This window comes from Zonotrichia leucophrys, chromosome 3, assembly GCF_028769735.1.
Source record: "Zonotrichia leucophrys gambelii isolate GWCS_2022_RI chromosome 3, RI_Zleu_2.0, whole genome shotgun sequence".
Taxonomy (NCBI): Eukaryota; Metazoa; Chordata; class Aves; order Passeriformes; family Passerellidae; genus Zonotrichia; species Zonotrichia leucophrys.
The window spans coordinates 105,723,136-105,744,048 of record NC_088172.1 but is presented as its reverse complement, the minus strand read 5'-3'; the positions used below and the strand labels follow the sequence as shown (position 1 = coordinate 105,744,048).

Here is a 20,913-nt window from a genome sequence, read left to right as displayed (position 1 = left end):
TTTTTCCAGACTAAGCCCTCAACAAAAGATTGTGTGTTAGCAACATAATCTATGGAAGAAAAACTTGATATGATTTTCTTTTATGGTAGCTGAGATTTATTTACTGAGCACTGCACGATTCCTTCCTTGCACAGGAGTAGCCTTTTACATCTTTGTCTCCTCAAAACACGTGCTGAAGCAGCTTTTTCCAGATGCTGTGCTTATTTCTCAAATTTTCTATTGAAGAGGGTTGTAAAATCTGCCATGTGACCACAAAGAGCAGCGCGTTCACTGAGCAATACTCGCTGTTCTGCAAGCTGCATTGCTGTGGCATCAGGGCTCCATATCTACAAAATAAAGGTTTGTGTAGTTAATGTGGATGGGCCTTTTGCAACAGAGGCACTAAGCAGATACTGAAAGAGAGGCATGTTCTAGCACTCCTTTCCACTGTGAGACATAGAAAAGAAGCAGTGTGGCCAGCCAGCAGAAGAGAGGTCAACAACGCGTGTGTGTACAAACAGAGCATTCTCTTGTTGTCACTTCCAATCTGTATCATGCCATGGACTCCGATTACAGATAATGTGGGAAAGAAGATCTTAAGGTAATTATTTAAAATTACTGACTCGGGCTCATGATCCTCAGAGTGGAAAATAGTAATTAGTTGTAGAGTCATCAGCTATGTAGCCTCAGTCCTTTGAGAGCATTGTAGAAACTAGGATAAATCAGGGTTAGGGAAATGATAAACAAACTCCAAACACAATTGCTCAGCCAGCAGTGACGTTCTTTTCCTTTTCAAGGAGGGAAAAAAAATACAAAAATTACCTCACTGTGATTATGTTGTTCTGTTTCTCAGTTATTTCTAAGCGTGTATGACAAGACCTGGACAGAAAAGTTGTATTTCCACTATTCCAACTCTAGGCAGCAAATATTTAGTGTGCTGTGATCCATCTAGTTAAGTAACTGTCACTGCCAAAAGTCATCATGTGATAACTAATCAACAGGGCAAGTTAGAAGTTGGCGCCCATGCTATGCAAATAGACTCCTATCTTTTAAAAGCAAGAGTATAAAAATACGTGTCATAAATGTAGTTTCATTTTTATTTTAAAGTGTGGTTCACTTTAATCCAATTTAAAAATCCGATAAGAGATTTTGATATATAAAACAAATATTTGATTTCCACAAATATATGTCATATATATATATATATTTGTGTCATTATAAATTATACATCCACAAACTCATTAATTTACTCTTGCTTGGTGGCAACCTCTCTACGTTGTGTCACATCATCTCTAAGCTAGATGAATGCTTGGATTGTTCTGGGCTTTGATCTCAGCATGAGATCTAAAGTCACCATGGAACTGCACCCCTGTTTTGCTGCTGTACGTACTTTCCTGGGTCTGAAGGAGATGTCATTTTTGTCTTCTCTCGGTGCCAAGGATTGCCAATAAGCAGAACTGTCCTTACGGGAACTCTTTGGCTTTTCAGGAACAGCTTCTTCCTCAGGTGGCGGAGATCCATCTGGAGACTGAAGGGGAAGAAGGTACCAATTTTACCAATACATCATGTTCACAAGCAAGGCATGCATCCTGCATCTTCTGATGCTCTGCTACAATGCTTACTGGGAGGGTATTTTCCTAAATCTCTTAAGAACCTGTTTCTGTCAAAGCTGATTTTTTAAAATCAAAAATTGCAAGGGCCACCCTTTCGAAAGGTAAAAGGCACCTCTCTTCCTTGGGCACTAAAACATTAACTGCTCTTTGTGACTCCCAAGACAGTCACCTTGTACCACAGGTGATCCCATCCTTTTCCAAGTGAGGAATGAACAGGCACCTAAGGTTGCCTTCCTCCTGCCTCTGAAAGTCCTGTGCTGTCCCTGACATTCAAAACCTTTGTGGAAGGGGATGCCAGCATTTAGCTACTGAGACACATTTACTGCACTGTCCAGGGCAGCTGAAGGACACCTCCAGCCACACAGATACAATTTCAGCTTCTCCCTAAATAGCAAGCTGGATGTGACTAAAAGTGCCACTGGTGAATCAGGAAGGTCTCATCCACAGGAGGAGAATCCAGATGCGGGCACGGAGGCTGGTGTCAGCTTGGGAATAGGGCAATGCTGAGCTGCTCAAGACTCCCAGAGGGTGCAGGAAAAGCATGAAGAAATAAAAGAGGCAAACATCAGTGTGGGATTTGAGAAACAAGACTTAGGTAAATAGTGGAAGAGGAAAGATATGGCATAAAATGGAAAATAGGAAGTTAGCAAGCCTGGTATTGTCTCAGCGAGTTCAACTAGGAGAATAAAAAACCTTTTAACCAGTTTGAAGGGTATTGCCCTTATCTTGTGAAAAAAGAGGTTCTCCCTTTAAGAAATTATGGTTACCAGTTGTTCAGTGTTTACCACAACAGAGCTGGATGAGCACATCCTTCAGGAGGAGGGAAAAAGAAAAGGAAATTTTTGTCTATGTCCGTTAGTGATACAGGACATCATTCTGATGTGTCTGTGGAAGACATGAAATTTGTCTAATTAGCAAGACGCATTTCAACCAATGAACAAGTTCTAATGCTCATAAGAACAGTATGAGCATCTGAAAATCCTCACTTTAACAAAGCTGTCCAAGTTACAGTGTTAGAGAGGAATGGGTAGCAAAGAATGAATGAAAGCAACTCCCTGCTAACTATTAGCAAATCAATCCTTTGTTACCATCTCTCATACCTCTGTTTTCACAGATTTCGGTGGCTCTGGTGGTTTTGGCTTCCCACCTTTGCTTTGCTTTGCTTGCTTTGCTTCTTCTTTTTCTCGTTCTTCTGCCAAAAATTTCAGTTGATTTTCAAGCAGTTCAATTATTGCAGCATCTTCAAATATTTCAGCAAGATCAAGAGCACTCCTTCCTGTATTTAAAAAAAAAAAATCTGTGTAAACCATGAAAATTAACTTTGGCACTGGTTTTTTGCAGCTGGACAATCAACTGAATTTAATATGGCCAGTATTTTATTACCCATCCCATATGCCAGCAGCGTGCCTGACATTGGTGTGAGGACCAGTGGTCATCAGCACTGCTTGCAGAAATAAGACCTGGCAGACACCAGCCCTAAAACTCATTTTACAGGAATATTGCAGGAATTCTTATCTTGCTTGCTTTGCTCTTAATGTTCTGCCATTTGCAGCTTAATACACTGGTCCACAGGTTGTCATTTTGATCTCTGAGAGCTGAGAGCATTTAGCACTAGGAGATGGTCTGCATTCCTGACCTTGTGCTGTGCTGGCAATCTCCTTCTCCCTCTGCTTGCTCTGTGGCTGGCAAGGGAAAGCCCCCTGATGGAAATGAACAGCTTCAGTGCTTAATGAAGGAAAAAATCTGTCCTGGTTCTTATGAGACTCTGGCTGTAAAGTATCTGTGAGACTGAACTGCTGTGTGAATCACAACTCCACATGATATAAGGAATAGGAATACACATCCCTTCTACAAGCAGGGTTTCACCACTAGGCATTTTGGCAAAGAAAGTCTCATTGTGTAGCAATGCTGCTTCCTATGTTAGAGCAAGAGCTTGAAAGATGATGCATGTGAACTTTTCAATTACTCTGGAGACAGAGGAAATAACTCTGAAGGAGGGATCTGCTGTGAGGAGGTAACTCTTCAGTATCAGCTCAGATTTGGTTTTCTGTTAAATATTTTTTTTCTCAGGAGTTATATCTGCATGTAGAGCAGCAAGGAAGTCTTTTAACCAGCGCTGCCTGTGCCTCAAAATAAATCACTTAAATGAGTGGCAGACTATGCTCTGAGCCACAGCTGAAATCCAATTTTCCCTCAAATAATAATAACTAGATAGAATGTTTTCATTAAAGCCACTTATAACTCTGTATGTATCTTGTGAGGAGTAACAGTCTCCTGAATTGAGTAATTATTCATGTTATTTCATTTTCTAGATATGCAAAGCCCAAGAAAGCCTTTTTTCAATAATTATTCCAGACTGGAGAAAACTAACTGAACCTATTCCTTCATCCTAATCCTGACAGCAACCCTAAACACAGAACAGTTCTCCCAGTGTTCCAGGTGTTTTAAATAGAGAATCCGCCTGTTTTGGAGACATTGCTATTTACCATTGCTGTTTAAAGCCTCGACGTCAGCACCTGCAGTGATTAAGAAATAGACCATGTCCAGCCTGCAGGCCTCAACGGCTCTCATCAGCGGGGTGGCCTCGCCTATGGACGGGGCATTGACGGCTGCTCCAGCCTTCACCAGCAGCTCCACGATGTCCAGGTGTCCGTTGTAGCAGGCATGGTGCAGAGGGGTCCACCGGAAGTTGTCTGTTGCATTCACATCAGCCCTGCACAGGGTAGGAGTGGCTGTGGCAGCTGGAGCTGTTGGGTGCCTGCAGGAACAGCCCCAGCTCCCCGGGCAATCAGCTGGAACTGCCCGCTGCAGTGGCATATTCAGTGTAAAGAGCTATTTTCATGTGGCTATTCTGAACCTGTTTCAGTCCCTGAACTTGGCATGGAATAGTAATTGTAAGTGTGCCTGGGTGCTGCTCATGTCTCCCCCTAAGCCATCAGTGTCCTTCACATGGAGCTTTTCATGGGTACAGCAAAAAGCACAGGCATTCAAACACCTTAGTCCTGTAAAAGGCTGCTTGTGCTCCAGCTTTACCGAGAATGGCAGAAAGCAGATTCAGGAACTCAAAAAGTTCCCTTCTGGGCCAAGAACAAGTGCTACAGGACATGTGGCAACACTGCAGAGCTTGCCTGCACGAGAGGGAAATGTTCACCTGTCCTTTTGGTGTTGCTGCCCTCTGCCTGCTCCATTCCTCTGCACTGGCTCCTCCCTTTGACAAACGAGTTACACAAGGTCTGCCTTGGGAGTCTGAGCACTGAAAAGCCATTCAGCTACTGTGCTGCTGGGCTAGGACCTGCTTCTGCTCCCAAATGAAACCTGGGATGCTCTGCAGAAATCAAGGGCTAGTTCACGGGAGGTCCCTGGATGAAACTGGGAGGAAAAGCATTACCAGCCCTAGAGGTCCTGAAGGGAGTTAGGGACACTGCCCCACTTACTTGGTGGACAAAAAGCTGCTGTCTTCCCAAAAAAAGAAGGAGGAAGGAAGAAAGAAGAAAAATTGTGAAGGAAGCTGCTTCCAGGGATAGCTGTTTGCTCTTCAGGTCAGATGATTGTCTAAATAAAAGCACAGATTCATCTGTTCTTCTTCCCTTGTTTAAATTTTTAATCTTTTTCAGAATTCTATCTTTGATGAGATCTTAGCACAGTAAATTCCCTGACCTACCACTATTATCTCTCTTATCTTTCAGTCACTAAGTGTTATGGTTTATTTGTAGGCAGTTTCCATTTGTTTAAATTCTCATTAAAATGAACTTCGGTTATTTCACTTTCTCTCTCAACGCAACCTCTTTGCCTGCACTCAGACTCTGTCTGCCCCTGAACCCTTTTTCCTAACTTCATCCTATCAAAAAGAAACCAGTCAGTGGGAACAGGGACAATGCAGCACTGATTTAAAAATTCCTTGGCATTTTCTGCCCATCAAGCACAGAATTTCCCATCAGACCAAATTTCATTTATTTCTAATTCTTTCTGAAGGAAGATAGAAAGTAGATACCACCAATTTAATTTTAAACATAATAAATGTTAACCATTTAGCTGGATAAATGTTTTGTTTTGTATTCAATATGGATTTGTGGTTCTGTACTGAAAAGGTTATATTATAAAAGGTATTTGAATGCCTGTGCTAAACTGCAAGCCCATGCTGCTGAGAGATGCAAACCTAAATGCTACTGATAACTTTCCATTTTCATTTCTGTCTATTGAAAAAAATCTCAAAACTGGTACTATTTATTCAAGCTAAGTTACTGTGTTTCTAGGTCTTATTGTTAAATAGGATGTGACTCCAGTGGTGTCTGCTGAGGCTTGGGAAAAGGAGTAGAGATTAATCTGGTGGATTAATTTGGTAGCTCCTACACCTTTATCTTCAGAAAACCTGAATATACACATTACTCAATTTTCCATATGCTCTAGGAATGTCAGTGTAATTACCAGCGTGTGGAAAGATCCATTTGCTGTTAGTCTTTGCAGGAACCAGAGCAATGACTACAGCCCCTTTCCCTGATATATTAATATTAACATGAATTCTATCTATGCATAGTAGAGAGAGAACAGAGTTAACGTAAATATCTTTGGAGAATGTTCATTTAAGCAATTATGTGAAGGACTGTAGGACCACAGCAGTGTGACAATAAGAGATTATGCTATTACACAAGTATGACTGAATCTTTTTGAAATTGCTTTCATTTTTAAGGTGTCATTGAGATTTTTCACAAGTGTGTCTGCAGGCTACAGAATTGCTGAAGCACTTCTAAAATGAGGAGCAGGCTAATTAGTAGCAGGGGCTTCTGATGTAAATCCTGCTGCTTCAGCCTGCCTCAGCTGCAGAGGAAAGTGGAGATTTAAACCAAGCATATGGAACAGGAAAGTCCAGGATTACCTCAATGATTTCAGTCAAGTCCTTCAAGTCAGATTTCCCCAAAATCATTTCCCAGTTTTGAGAGTTTGCTTGTGAGGATGTACTACTCGATGCACTACTACTTGGGTATGAACCCCTGCTGCTGACCAAATATCAACAGCCCAGACACCAAAAATTGCAGTCCTGGGGACAAACTTGGCTCTTGGTTGTTTTCATTTCCATGCTACTAAAATATGAAAAATAATAAACTTACCCCTGTGACTTGAGATCTTAGGGAAGTAACTTAAATGTTATGTAAGCAAAAAACAAACCGTAGCCTTTTGCATCCAAATATTCAGTGGACATTTATGCTTTTGAAAGCCTTCCCAAAATAGCAATTAAATTGAAATTATCTTACCCCTTTTCCAGAAGAAACTCCACAAGAACTATGTTGCCACTTGCACATGCAACCATCAAAGGTGTTTTGTAATATATATCTTTCATGTCTACTGGCACGCCCTGGTCGAAGGCTCTCTGCAGAGACACAAAGTCTCCTTCTCTGACCAGGTAGTTGATATCCATGAGGGTTTTACTGGGCTCCTCCATGTACCAGGCACGGTCATCGAACACGGGGTGGGCGGCGTGGAGGGCGCGTTTCAATCGCTGCTCCTCGGGGATGGTGGGGACAGCCTCCACCATGCAGGTAGGGAGGCCATCTTCCCTGAGGGGGCGTTCACTCTGGGGCACCACGCACACTGGCACAGGGAGGCCTTTCTTGCCTCTCCTTCTCGGTGGCTTCTTCTTCTTCTTTGGTTTGGGCCCAAAGGATGAGAGCAGAAAATTTTTCTGCAAGTATCTTGAGCCTTTAAAAAAATCATCCAGGCTGATCTTGTCAGAAGATACTTCATGCTTTCTAGCAAGAATTTCTATTTGTTCCTGATCCACGGTGCCCCAGTGCTTCCGAATGACTGCCATGAAATCCCTTTTGGATACTATCCCCTCGTCTTCCTCATCAATCTCAAACTCCTTGCGGATGGCTTCCTCGTGCTGCAGGGACCAGTCGTACACCTTCAGGTACCAGTCAAGGGTCTTATCTGGCTTCCTTGCGGCTTTTTCAGCTTTGCGCAGCACTGTTACTGCTGCTTTGAACCCACCGCCCTTGGCAACATCCCTTGCGGTCAGCTTTAACAAGTTGGTCCATGTAGGATCACAGCCTAGAAATATGGACACAGTATGGCTAATAATGCAGTGGAATTCCTACTTTTGTAATATAAGAAACTTGTAATACACAGGCAAGTCGTGGCGACGGCCTACAATTTTATATAAATAGCAGTGGTAGGTGGAACCACATCACTGATCCCAGGCTGGAAGGTCAGCCACATGTCCATTTTTTTTTTCCAAAGGGAGAAGCATTGAGCAGCCTGTATTTATTTATCCACCCATGAATATGTATAAAGAGAAGTTCAGTGGAAACTTTAAATTTTTACTTGAAGTGGTGAGCAAGGTTAAGAAGCAAACTAAGATTAAGGTGTCATTTATTTCTATATCCCAACATTACCATTTGGCAATGGATCACAAGAACAGGATGTGGGATTTTGCATGGTGCTCTTGGATCAAAGCTTGAAGTGCAATGATCATCTGATCAAGTCAGGAAAGGATCACAGCTGCTTCAAGGCATGTTTCGATACCCATGGGTATGAAGTTTTCCTCATGACTGCACAGAGATTTTTTTTTAAATGATCATCAAATCAAAAATGTATTTTCTATTGGAACTTTCAATACAATACATCTAAACCAACTAAACCCAGAACCACCTAATTCTGTCCAACACTAAGTTATACAACCTCCTGATGTTTCTGCTGCTTTCTTTGAGAACTGTTTTCTCATCCACATGAGGTATGAGCCTCTGTTAGGCCCTTCTGAATAAGATTTCCGCCACAGGATACCCAAATCCTTCAGAGATACCCAAATGAAATCTGTCCTTTAGCATAGAAATAGAATACAGATAATAGTTGTGAAGTAATTTAGTTTTCATGTACCTCTTTGTCCTATATACCTGCAGCAGTCTGTAAATCCTCCCTCTGCAGCATAATGAAGTGGTGTGTTACCACTCATAGCAACCAGTTTCAAGTCTGCACCATAACCTGAAATAATCGCCAGAATCTAGAAAAACAAACAGAGTCCCACCAAAAATCTTGTCTGTTCTTAACATGTGAAAATGTAAGATTGATTTACAAATAAATGCAATATATGACATTCCCATTCTAATAATGAAGTTCTCTCCCATGTCCAGCTGGTCAATGCACATATAACAATAATGTTTTCTATAGCATTATGCTTATTTAACTGATGAAACAGAAACCTTGTGTAATTGTAGACACCAAGGACAATCTTCTTGCCAGCTCACTGTGAACCCCTGTCTGGCCTATCACTGCTGGAATCCCTCTGATGCTTACAAAGAATCTGCTTTTGATTACTGATCATTATGCTTTGATCAGCTGAGATAACGGACTCAAACAAACCCCAACAAAAGCACACTCCAAAAACCCAAAGCAAAGCCCTGTAACAACAAAAGTCCCAGCCAGGTTTGGCTTTGCAGCAGTGCTTTCACAGCACAAATGTGATTACCTCAAGGAAGCCTCCTTTGGCCGCGAAGTGCGCAGCGCTGTGTCTGTCGAAGTCGAAGAGGTTCACGTTGGCTCCCCGCTGCAGCAGAGCCAGCACCACGTCTGCCGCGCCCTCGCGAGCCGCCTCCATCACCGCCGTGCGCCCCGTGGCCTGCGGCAGCACAGAGCGCTCGCACTGGGAGCCCCCAAAACACAGCCTCACAGGGACTGCAGGGCAGCCTTCAGAGCCTGCTCATACCAGGGCTGCCAGCAGAGAGCAGGCAGATGCCAGCAACTCAAGTACATTGAAGGCTTGAGTCCCTTCAATAATGCCCAATCAAGTGCTTAGTTAAGGAATCCTGCATTCTGTGGGTATCTTCTCATGTATATTTACAACTTCTAACTCAAAATACCACCTCAGATTACAAAAGCAGGAGCATGAGGAGCTATGGCTGGGGAAGACAAATCAACCAGTGAATTTCACTATGGTTCTGTGAAGAAAAGTTCACTCGATTACATTAATATTGTCTTTTCCTAGATAATAATGGATGTTTGCTTTGGATAACTCCAAGGGAAAGCCTGAGCTTCTTGATTTATCAACAGCACAGAGCTTCAGTCTTTCTGGTCTTTGTTAAATTAGGGAGCAAACAAATAAATGATTAGGATATACAAAAGAGAAGAAAGTTTCTCATGCCTTTTTCCTGCCTTGATTGCTCATCAGATTTTCCCTACCTTTTAGCGAATATTCACTAAAATAAGTTACCTTTTAATGAATACTATTTCAACTCTGAAAATCTAAGGACACATCAAGGCATATACAAATCAGCAGTGCTCCACTGAAGTACAGTGAACTGCAGCTCCTAACAGCTGATCCAGTTAACATGAAAGTTTGGGGAAATATTTGCACTCCAAACCTACAAAAATCAAAAAAAAATATTTAAATCCGTCTCCTCCAAAAAGGGTGGTACAGAAGAGGGGAAGAGGTATGGCCACATAGTTAAGCAATTTTCACTGCTTTATTATTTTAATGTGAGGATTTAAGGTCATGTACTCTGCTCTATACTCCTGTATCTGTTCTTAGTTACACAAAGGCTCATACCGGGTCTCTTGCATGGGGATCTGCTCCTTTCTCCAAGAAAATGAGGCACATATCTTTAACCTCATGAGCATTCTCACAGGCTTCTAGAAGCAGAGACCTCCCAGTCGTGGTACAGCTGTTGACATCTGCACCATAATCCAAGGCAATCTCCAGGCAGTGGGTATGGCGAACTGTAGGTACAAGGCAGTAAAACAAAACACCTGCAAAGGAAACCAGTGGGGGTTAGGGTGGAAAAGGAAATTACCAGAAGGGTTGTGAGGCTGTGAGCTTCACAGCTGACCAGTCTGCAACAGAGACCCCTTCACTGAGGGTGAAGCCATGCAAGAAAAGATTTCTACTTCAGAGACTTTACCTGAGGAGAAAGCCAGAGCTCAGTATGTCACAGGCCATGGGAGGAATGTGAGTCTCAATTATAAGTTACCTCTCAGCTCTCTGCTGGGGAGACATGATTTAAAGGCCTCGAATCTTCAGGAGGAATTATTTTCATTTTCATCAAAGCTGTAATGGCCAACAGCTTCTGTTGGGCTGTAAGGATAACCCTCAAGCACAGCTCCTCTCCACAGACAGACACATCACATGTAATAAGTGTGCCACAGAGTTAAGGGATTGCATTATGGTACCTCCTTCTCACTCACCTTTCCCTTCATTATCCCCAGCAGTCATGTCTGCTTTAGCTGTTGCTAGTAGTTCCAGAATGGCCTCAAAGCCCTGCTCAGCTGCCTTCATGGCTGGCGTGCACCCCATGTTGTCGTGGACGTTGGGGCTCGCTCCGTGCTCCAGCAGGAAGCGGCACATCTCAATGTCGTTCTTCATGGTGGCCACGTGCAAGGCACTGTATCCTTCCTTGGGCTCTGTGTAATTAATCAGATCTGGGAACCCCTTCTGGATCAGGTTTTCTATTTGCTTCTTGTCTTTCTCGTGAACACACTGTAGAAGTTTGTAGATCTGTAAGTTTAGAAGCCTCTTATCTACTGGTAGCATCCCAGGATAGGGACGATTTTCTTTTTTCAAGGAAATACTTTCTGCATGGACAAAAAAGAAAACATGTAATCTCACAGAGGACATTATAATGACCTGCCAGTACAATCAGGAATCAGACCATGTTCACAGCATGAAAATATCCACTTTACCTGGACAAAACATTAGGTTTTAACTAATTTATCTTTTACTGTGGGCAGCACATAGAGAGGCTATATAAACCCAAGTAGTACCTTACAAAATTTTTCTTTCTAGTCATCCAACTATTCTGAAGAGGTCTCATTCAAGGAGAAAATTAAGTTAAGAAGCTGTAGGCTAACTGCTCTCCATTCAAGGAACTGTTATAATCTACAATTACTTGGAAGCCTAAGGGGAGGCTGTTCATCTGTTGTTTTCAATGGGGGGAAAAAGTCACAAGACACTGTGTCCTCTTCACTTCCTGAAACATAAAATTGATACTAAAATTTTTATTAACATCACCTCACCAGAGGTGGGTTTTTTTCCTGGTAGCTGATGCATGAACTTCCTGCTAGGTTATGCAGATAAAAGAGTAAGTCAAATTTCTCTGCTGCAAAACCCTTGGAGGAAAAAAAATACAGACTGCAGGGCACTGGTCTGGGAAAAGGTTCTTCCATGTCCTGCATCACAAGCTTCTTGAAAAAAATTCAGTGCAGGAGTTTGCACTTGCCTCAATTCTGGATGTTTTCCAGTTTTTTTCTTTTAGGTTTTTTAGCCTCTTTTAGCTAGTCTCAGCTCTCATGGCTGGAGGGAAGGGTCAGGAAGGGTCAGACATTGTAGGGACCATTTCTGAAGCTTTCCTAAGTGGACAGGAGGCTTCCTAGCAGCTTCAGCAAACCTTTGGTCAGCCCGTCCTCCAGAACTCTTACAGGACATGCAACACAAAAATGTGAAGGAATACTTGGGATTTGGTTTGTTTGGGTTTCTTACTAATTGCAATGTAGTCTGTAAATGGGACCACTCAGCATCTGCCTGGCTACTCTGGGTGCTTTGTGGATGTCTGTGACAAGGGGAGATTGCAGAAGATGCAGAAAGATGCACGATTCCAACAGGCAGGACCTCCCATTCTGGGGAGGAAGCCTGAGGGAAAACTGCAGGAAAAAAAGAAAAAGTTGACTGAAGGTGAATCATGTTGGGAATGGTCAGAGAGGTAATTTTTGTACCATAGGTACAACTTGCCAGTTGTAGTTTCTGTAGCTATTGCCTCTCATTTCTTTGGAAGTTCTGTGTCCAGCCTGGTTTTGGAACAGAGATTGGGTCAACTGCTGGCAGATTTCTGAGCACTGTGCCTCTTGTTTTCCCTGCCAGACAAGGCCCTCAGCTCCCTCCCTGAGCACCCCACTGTGCTGGGTGAAGGTGCTGTTATTAGAAGCTGCTCCCTTGCAGAAGTGTTTAAGTGGGTACTAAAATGCAAAGATTTTCTCTCTGCAATGAAACCTGCTCTGAATAGATCAGCTGCTCTCAGATGTTCTCCATTTAAACATGGAATTACTTAAATCCTTTTCTGTTTAGGTCTCACATAACCCTCATTCTGATCATAAACAGGTATGTCCTTACATCAAACAATTAAATCTTCAGGTAGCAATAACTTAAATCTGTCACCTGTGGCTTGTTCATTCTCATCCCTACCATGTTGTTCTTCCTGTGACATTTTGTCCAGTGAGAGGGAAAAAATGCAGAGATTTTTATCCTGCTGACGGGAATTACACCTATAGCAACCTTGTAGTCCTGAAGCTCAGAGCTGAGAAATAAGGGTACTTCAGAGTAATGCCCTGCGAGAAGTGATCACTGGAGTCCCCACAGAGCCTGCCTTTTAGAGCCTGAAGAAATTTCTGAGCAAATCCTCAATACAGGAAGTTTTTTTTCTGGCTACTGAGCACAGGGAAAAGTTGTGATGCAAACTCTGCAGGGGCTGTGAGGAGGAGCAGCAGGAATGTTCTGCAGGGAAGGCTCTTACAGTACTTACACCACTGAAATTCAGCAAAAGAAAGATACTTAGATGGAACTGACAAGCTTAAATGTTCTTTTATGCTTTTGTTCCACTTCCCACCATCCTGCAGCAGTAAGGAACTTGGGTTTACTTCCATAAAACTTTCTTCCCACTGTTATTCATGATTTGCAACTGGATTTTTTTCCAGAACTTATTTTGGATGAAAACTTGCTTTTTCTTCCTTTCTTTCTCCCCCTGAAGCAGCAAACACTGAAGTGACATTCTCCTTGGACATAGGTTAGTAATGCCACAGAACATGAGCAGAAGTGCACTTGGTAAAAACCTGTTAGTAACTAATCTTTGATGAACAAATGTGAACAAATGGGTATAACATTCAATACGTATGGATTTGGATTTATTTCATGGATTATCTTGGAGATTCCTTGAGATACTTGCTCCCTATAACCTCTGCCCCATGCTGGACATGAGACTGATGGCACACCTTACACTTACTGCACACTTTCATTTTTGCTCACAGTGGAATGCACAATTGAGTACCATTTTAGTTCAGATCAGATTTTTTCTGGTGCTTTTGAGCTGCTTATCACAGTATTCTTTTAATATTTCACATGCAGCAATAAAATTATTTCCATGAGCAGAAGTGAAATTATTTTTATCGCAATAGTCAAGCCTGTTATCACAATTCAGCCACCACTGAGTCCTTACCCAGTTTAAAGTCTTTGCTTCAAAGCATTAAGAACCAACAATTTACATGAAAACAACCATAACATTTTAACTGTTACAGTTAATATTTCTTTGCAGCATTTTTTGAAAGTGACTTGATCAAGTTTTATTAGAAGCTTCTAAAGTAGCAGCATCAAAGAAACACAGGTGGGATAAGAAATTCTACCCAGGGTCATGTAAAGTTATAAACAAGGGAAAAAAGCTTCTAAAATGAAAACTGCAACATCTTTTCAATTTTCATTGTAAATGAGTAAATTGACTAGTGGTAAATACTAATAAATTTACTAGAAGTAAATGCTACCAACGCTGTGTATTTCATATATTTTTTTATCACTTCACCTATAATAGGTGGTTTAATGGAAAATGAGGGATTGTTATTGTGGCTTTGAGACAGCTGGCCTCCCTCATGAAGCTGTAACCACAAACCCCAAGCCTGTAGTGTTTGCTTAGCAGCAATTTTATCTGCGGACAAACATCAACAGACTCGCTACCTTCATTCTGCCAGCTTGTGTCATTGTTCTGATGGAGAGCATGAACTCATTTCAAATCCAGATTAATCCTTTTCTCAGTACACCTGGCATTAAGAAAATAATTTTAGTTGGATTCCTGTTTTCCCACAAAGCTTTCCAAGCTGTGATGGAGGTAAATTGATAGAGAGGGAACTTCTGGTGGCCACTGATCTCATTCCCTGTCTCCCAGTCAAAGCCTGCTGCCTGACTGCTGCTGGAAGCACTTGTGACTCTGCCTTAAAATCTTGCACAAGTTTTGTCAGTTTCAACATTTCCAGTTGAAAACATCCCTTTAATTATCTCTATTCACAAACCAGTAAACAAAATTTTCATGTGTTTTATCTTTAGTGGGAGAAAATAGCTGAGCGCTTTCTAAATTTAATCCCTTTGCATGCTGGGCACAGAGATAAGCACGAGCCCTATATGTCAGTATAAAAGGAACCAATATGGTAACAGTGCCATGCTATATTTACAGCTTTACGTGAATAATTGCACTGGATTTTTAGCTGTGACTAAGGCTTAATAGGAGTGATGCAGCAAAATCTTCCCAAAACCGAATTCCAGTTTATGAATAGCCTATAGTGCTGTGGTTTTTCGGTGTTAATTCTCCAATGGTGCCTTGCTTTGGGCTGAGGCATGGCTGAGCACAGTGATGGGCACTTAGGTTTGAACTGAGCAGGTTTCAATGTCGTGTGGAGATCTCAGCCCAGATCCAGTCCTGAGTGCTGTAAAGGCAGTTCCCAGGTTATGGCTGGGCTGGATCAAAAGGTGTGCATCCTTTTGTCTTCAGCATGCTTTGCAACTTCCAGTCACCCCAGTATCCATTGAAACTGGGGTGTAATGGAGCCCTGACTGCCCGCACCTGGATGGATCCCTGATTGCCTGCTCCTGGCAATCAGCTTAACGAGCAACACCTGCGGGACAGGGGCTGGGGGGTGGCTCCTCAGCCAGGAGTGCCGCTGGCCCCCAGGGAAGCTTCTGGAAGGCTGTGGAGCCGGGGAGTGGCTCCTCAGCCAGGAGCCCAGCCGTGCTCCAGGGAAGCTTCTGGAAGGCTGTGGAGTCGGGGGTGAGGTGCTGCTGCGCTCAGGAACAAGGTGAGCAGCAGCGGTTGGTTTATTTTCCCTGGACTGCGACTCAGAGGAGCGGGCGGCCTGTAGAGGAGACTGGCTTTAAGGGGAGTTAAAGTGCAGCTCCAGGGAAGCTGCTGGAAGGGGAGGATGCTGGAGAGCCGGTGATGACCCAAACGGTGTTCCCTGCCAAGGACGCGCCGCTCTGGCCGTGCGGACACCCCAACGGAGGTAAATGCCAGCGGCGAGAGGTGCAGGCCGTGAGGGGGGCGATGCACAGCGCGCCCGTGTCCGGCGAGGCTGCGCCCAACCCTCACAGCGCGCCCGCTCTGCCCCGGCCCTCCGCAGCGCCGGGAGCCGCCGGCTCGGCCCCGCCGCCCTCTCGCCTCCATGCCCAGCGGCGGCGACAGCGACCCTCGGCAGCCCGGGGCACTCACCTGAGGGGGAGGGCGCTGAGGGCTCGGGGGTCGCCGCCGAACCCTCGCCCGCCTCAGCGGCAGCATCCGGACCCTCGCCCGCCTTAGCGGCTGCAGCCGGATCCTCGGCGGCCGCTGCCGGTCCCTCAGCGGCAGCAGCCGGACCCTCGCCCGCCTTAGCGGCTGCAGCCGGACCCTCGGCGGTCGCTGCCGGTCCCTCAGCAGCAGCATCCGGACCCTCGCCCGCCTCAGCGGCAGCATCCGAACCCTCGCCCGCCTTAGCGGCCGCTGCCGGACCCTCGGCGGCCGCTGCCGGACCCTCGCCTTCCTCAGCGGCCGCCGCCGGACCCTCGGTGGCCTCAGCCGGACCCTCGCCCGCCTCAGCGGCCGCCGCCGGACTCTCAGCGGCCGCAGCCGGACCCTCGCCTTCCTCAGCGGCCGCAGCCGGACCGTCGCCCGCTTCAGCGGCCGCCATCGCCGTTGTGGCCGTCTCCTTGGCAACGGCGTCGGGCGGTTGAGAGCCGTGAGGCGGTACCGGATCCCCGCGGTGCCGCCGCGTCCTCTCGGTGCCCTCGGTGCCACAGGATCCCCTCGGTGCCACCGGATCCCCTCAGGGCCCCCGGCTCCCCTCAGCTCGGTGAGGAGCAGCGCCCCGCCGGGGGTGAGGCGGGCGCTCGGGAAGGACTTGGGTGTTGCGGGCTCTCTCTCCTTGAAGCTGGCTTACTCGCCAAGCCTCCTTTTCCTCCCCCGTGGGAAGAAGCAACGCTGTGCGGTTGTTCCGCCTCCAGACTTTTCTGGAGTTGCCAGAAAATGGAGTGGTGAGGTGCGCGTGTCCCCTAACGGCCCGGCCATTCCCATAGGGTCTGTGTAGCACGATAATGGAAATGGGATCGTTCACAGTCAGTTGGACAGAAAAACCTGTATTAACAGGAGAAAAATGCCAATGAATGGGGAAAAACCCTCAGAGCTTGTCAAGTGAAGTCTAAGTCATTGTAAAAGGCAGCAGCAGTAACCCTGGGACTGCCCGAGCTCTGTATCTCCTTTCCGTTCACTTCTTTTAGTGCCGAATTCCCAAATGCCACAGCCCAGCCCTCAGTGCTCCTGCCAGGCCCGGTAGTCATGTATGTATGGGATAACTGCAGCAACGCTGCCTGTCTTGTTCCTGGCCAAGCCTGGCAGCTGAATTGTTTGCAAATCACCTCTAGCATTAGGAAATAAATAAATAAAAAAAAAGAATTGTTTTTTGATGTGAAATTTCTTCTGCCAGGAAAGTGGTGACACAGCTGGATGCATGTCCAACAGCATGGAAAGGCGTTTGACGAAAGCCATGGGACTGTGTGGTGAGTCACAACAAGAGAAAACATTGTTTTAGCATAAAGTTTCATTATTTACCCTGCAATGAGTGCCATTCGTACAGCAGCTATTTGGTGTTAGCGCTCTGTGGTGTGAATTGGCTGGACTGGTAGTGATGCACTGTTGTGCCTTGGTGTATTGCTTTCCTTTTTGGAAAATATAGCATAGCAAAAACATAGGCCCTTCTCTTTCTCCTTGGCTGCACTAAATGGTTGATGCAGACATGGCACAGTAGAAGATGTTTCCCAGCCTGTTCTTTGTTAGATTTTTGCTGTTGTTGTTGCCGCAAATAAGTAGGCACATGCCTTGGCTAAAGGCCTGGGGTAAATTCTCCTTTTTCACTTTGTTGAGCAGCACACATTAAATTCCCATTAGAAAAGTGAGCACATGTATTTTGAAATTTAGTTCAATGTGGAAGTAACTGAATATCCTGTCTGAAACATCTGCATGCCTTTTCTCTGGAAGTTGTGGAAACACCATAACCAGACTATAACCACTCTGGGCACTTGGTATTCCACCCCAAATGTGAATGTGCATGTAACTGCATGTGTATATGTTTAGATTCTTATGCTTGATTTATTTTCTCATGGTGATCAGCTTTCCATGAGCATTTTGAGAGTGATAATGAGGATTCGGGATGCAAGAAGCAGCTCAGCATCATATTGGATGGTTCAAAGCAATGTGGTTTCAAGAGCAGAGGTGTTGCTCTCGAGTTAGGGTACTGCAACGTCTCCAAAATAAATAGGATTAAAATTCTCAGAGAAATTCAGAGTATTCCCTGCCTATAGAGATAAATAAAGCTCACCAGAGAAAATTGTTCCAAGGTCTGAAGCCTCAAGTTGCTGGGCCCTTTCTGGCTGAGAGAGCTCAGTTTTGGAGGAGTGGTGAGCCACTGCAGGAGTGCCAGTGGGATGGTGCTGGTAGGAAGTGACTGCAGTAAGGCAGTGGTAACTGGCTGCCCCGAGGAGGAAAGGTGTGAGGTGCCCCGGAGCTCCCAGAGGCAAAGGTGGGACACACAGCACAGCCCGAAGTGGGCCCCGTGTCCCCGTGCCCTGGCAGGGCCCCAGGTGCGCCGCCGCCGGGCGCCCACGGGAGGGCAGCGCTGCCGCAGCTCCGTGCGCCGCGAGTGAGGGCGGCCTTGGGGCTGCTCTGTCCTGGGTGCTGAAAGCAGCTCCCGTCCCGCCGGGACATCCCTCACAGCCAGCGGGGAGCTCCGCTGCCTTCGTGGTGCCCTGCACGAATGCAATCTGTGGAGCCCACGGCTCAGAGGTTTGGCCCACTGTGTCTGACAATGAGATCGCTGCTAAATCATGTCCAAATCAAGATTATTCCAAAGAACGTTCATTACTGACATTTATTACTGTTTCCCCCTTGTTTTATGTACTCTTAAGCATTAACCTCAATTGTTCCTGCAACATACATTCTTCCCCGTGATAGGTAAAGTCCCCATTACTGACATGCTCACTTTGCAGCTCCAAAATCATCTAATTGCACATGAAAATGTTTCACTGCTGAACGAGTGCTTCCAAATATTCAAAATACAAAGGCTGTGAAGTTTTGTTTGGTGCTAGCAGAAGGTGCCAGGCTGAGAGCACTGCTCAGTCCCTCCTGGAACATGTGGGACCATCCTCTGCCCTCCTCTGTTCCGCTGGCTGTCTCTGCGTGGTGCTGGGTTTCCTCTGTGGGTGCCAAAGCTGTCCCACAGCTGACCTCTGGAGGGAGGCTGTGCACCACAGGGGCTGCATGGCCCTGGAGTCCTGATGGCATCGGGGGAGCTGCGCTGGTGACAGCCTGGCTTCAGCTGCAAGGTGTGCTTGAGGATTGCCTGGCTTGTGCTTAAGCCTTTGCACTGGGGAAGTCATTATCACTGCTATTCATCTCTCTGGATTCTGATGCTACTGCAAAAAATCTGCTATGTGGTGCATTCCACCCAAAATCTCCTCATTCAGACCTGCCAGCTTGGGAGAATGACACAAATGTACACATTTGGCTAATTCTGAAGGTCCTCTTGGGAGCTGTGGTGGGGGCATTGCTCCAGCGGTGCCTTCTCAGAGAAGGGAAGTGGTCTGCTCCCTGAGACAGCCTTTGTGTCTCACAGCAGCACAGCCTCCTCAGGACTGTGCTGGCAGGTACCACCCGGCTCCTCCTCCTGAATTTCCTGGCATCTGCTCTGTTTCTGGTTTTGATGCTGCTGTATGAAGCTGTTGGTGTCACTCACAACAATGTACAGCTTATAAACTGGCTTAGGTTTTGCACTCTTCTTTATACTCTTTCTATAAGTGCTTTGTCAAAACCAACACTGACTCTTTCTACCAATTAATATGTACTCTTAGGAATAGGCCTTTTCATCAAGGAGAAAATCCATGAAATAACTGTTAGGTCCTTGATACTGTGTCCTTGGAGAAGAGACTTGGGAGGAAAGCTGAGTCTCTTTTGGTGTGGTTGTTTTCTAGGGAAAAAAATCCCAAATTGTCAGCAAGGCTTATCAAGACAAATAGTGACAAAAGCTGATGTGTTTTGCCAAGAAGTTCTCTGTTGAATGCAGCTCAGATCAATGCTACATAGAGAAACAGTCTCAGGAAAGGGTCTGCAGCAGGTTAACTGGGTTTTTGGAGAGGGGTGTTTCAGGTATGAGAGTAATGTCAATATAAGTTTGGTTGTGGGGTTTGGGGGGGGGTTTGTTTGGTTTTTTCTTTTATCTTTGTCCTAAATTTTTCCTAAAACTGTTTAATTTTTGGATGTCGTTAGTACAGATTTCTTGTACGCCCCTGCACTTCAACTTGACTTGAGGTAAAGGTGATTTCAGAGTTACTGAGGAAGAGGGCGGCGCTCCTCAGCCGGGGATGTGGCTCAGTAAGAAGGTTTGGAGGGGCAGTCCAGCAGCTCTGCGCTCCCAGCACGTGCTCCCCAGGGTGACTCTGGGATCCCCAGAGGCAGGGGAGCCCCAGGGCAGGGCGGGAGTTCACTGCAGAGCTGGCAGCTCTGGGAGTCCTCAGAGTTCAGCACTGGCTTGGTTAGCGAGGTTTGTTCACTAAAACCTTCAGTTACTGATCCTGCAGCTTCTGTACCCTGTGGCACTTGGGGAGGAGGGAATGCCGTGCCCCTTCCATCACCACTTCCTATGAGGGTCTCTTTGCTGCTCAGCCCAGGCATTCTGAAATTATTTCTGCTACTTATCTTCATGTTTACTTGTCTAACACTGTGGCTTGGAACACATAGAACTCAGTGGGAGGATTCCAGATGACTTCAGTGGGATGTTGTGTTAATAACAAACTCTGACTCTCTTTATTAGTTCTTTATCTGCAGATCATAATGCTAAATTATGGAAGGAATAAAGATGATAATTTTGTGGCTGGTTTTCAGTTAGCTTCCAAGCCGGTGGTTAGGTGGCAATGAAAATACAAACTGCCTTATTTGTCCCATGGGCTCTCACCCTGTCACTGTATCCTGTTTAAAATCCTATGCACTGCAAGTTCTCAGTTTTCAAGGTGAGGGAATAAATGTTCTGGAGTCTTTCTCGTCTTATGTTACATGAGGCTATTGAAATATTGATCACATGCTTCACCCCATACGCAGCAAATAAAGAACTTCCAGTTGGAAGCTATTTAGTGTCTGTGAGGCAGATCTGATGGTGCTGGCTCTCAGCAACTTAGTGCAGTAGCTTTTAGAAATGCCAACAGAAGGGAGACAGTGTAACGGGGCAGAGATCAGCACTTGTACCCTGGGCCTGATGGAGAAACCTCCGGGCTTCAGAGCTGCTCACGGAGGCT

At 45.4% G+C, this 20,913-nt stretch overlaps 2 protein-coding genes across 4 annotated transcripts in view; one reads left to right on the top strand and one right to left on the bottom strand.

Moving 5' to 3' along the window:
• PAK5 (p21 (RAC1) activated kinase 5) overlaps positions 1–20,913 on the top strand; it is a 209,407-nt gene that overhangs the window by 41,215 nt on the left and 147,279 nt on the right. The window contains exon 1 of one of the 3 annotated variants that reach the window (XM_064709826.1): positions 17,077–17,130. The exons of the other annotated variants lie outside the window; for them this stretch is intronic. Coding sequence (XP_064565896.1) covers positions 17,082–17,130 — 49 coding nt within the window. The 5' untranslated portion in view covers positions 17,077–17,081. Of the gene's footprint in view, positions 1–17,076; positions 17,131–20,913 lie in introns of those variants that run through there. 3 annotated transcript variants of the gene reach the window in all.
• Positions 71–16,007, bottom strand: ANKEF1 (ankyrin repeat and EF-hand domain containing 1). The gene is made up of 10 exons (XM_064709830.1): positions 15,812–16,007; positions 10,764–11,150; positions 10,129–10,328; positions 9,052–9,201; positions 8,463–8,586; positions 6,842–7,637; positions 4,079–4,305; positions 2,693–2,868; positions 1,370–1,507; positions 71–326 (listed from the first exon to the last, which is right to left on the bottom strand). The coding sequence occupies exons 2-10, from the start codon at positions 11,107–11,109 to the stop codon at positions 201–203; spliced, it is 2,283 nt and encodes a 760-aa protein (XP_064565900.1). The 5' UTR covers positions 11,110–11,150; positions 15,812–16,007; the 3' UTR covers positions 71–200.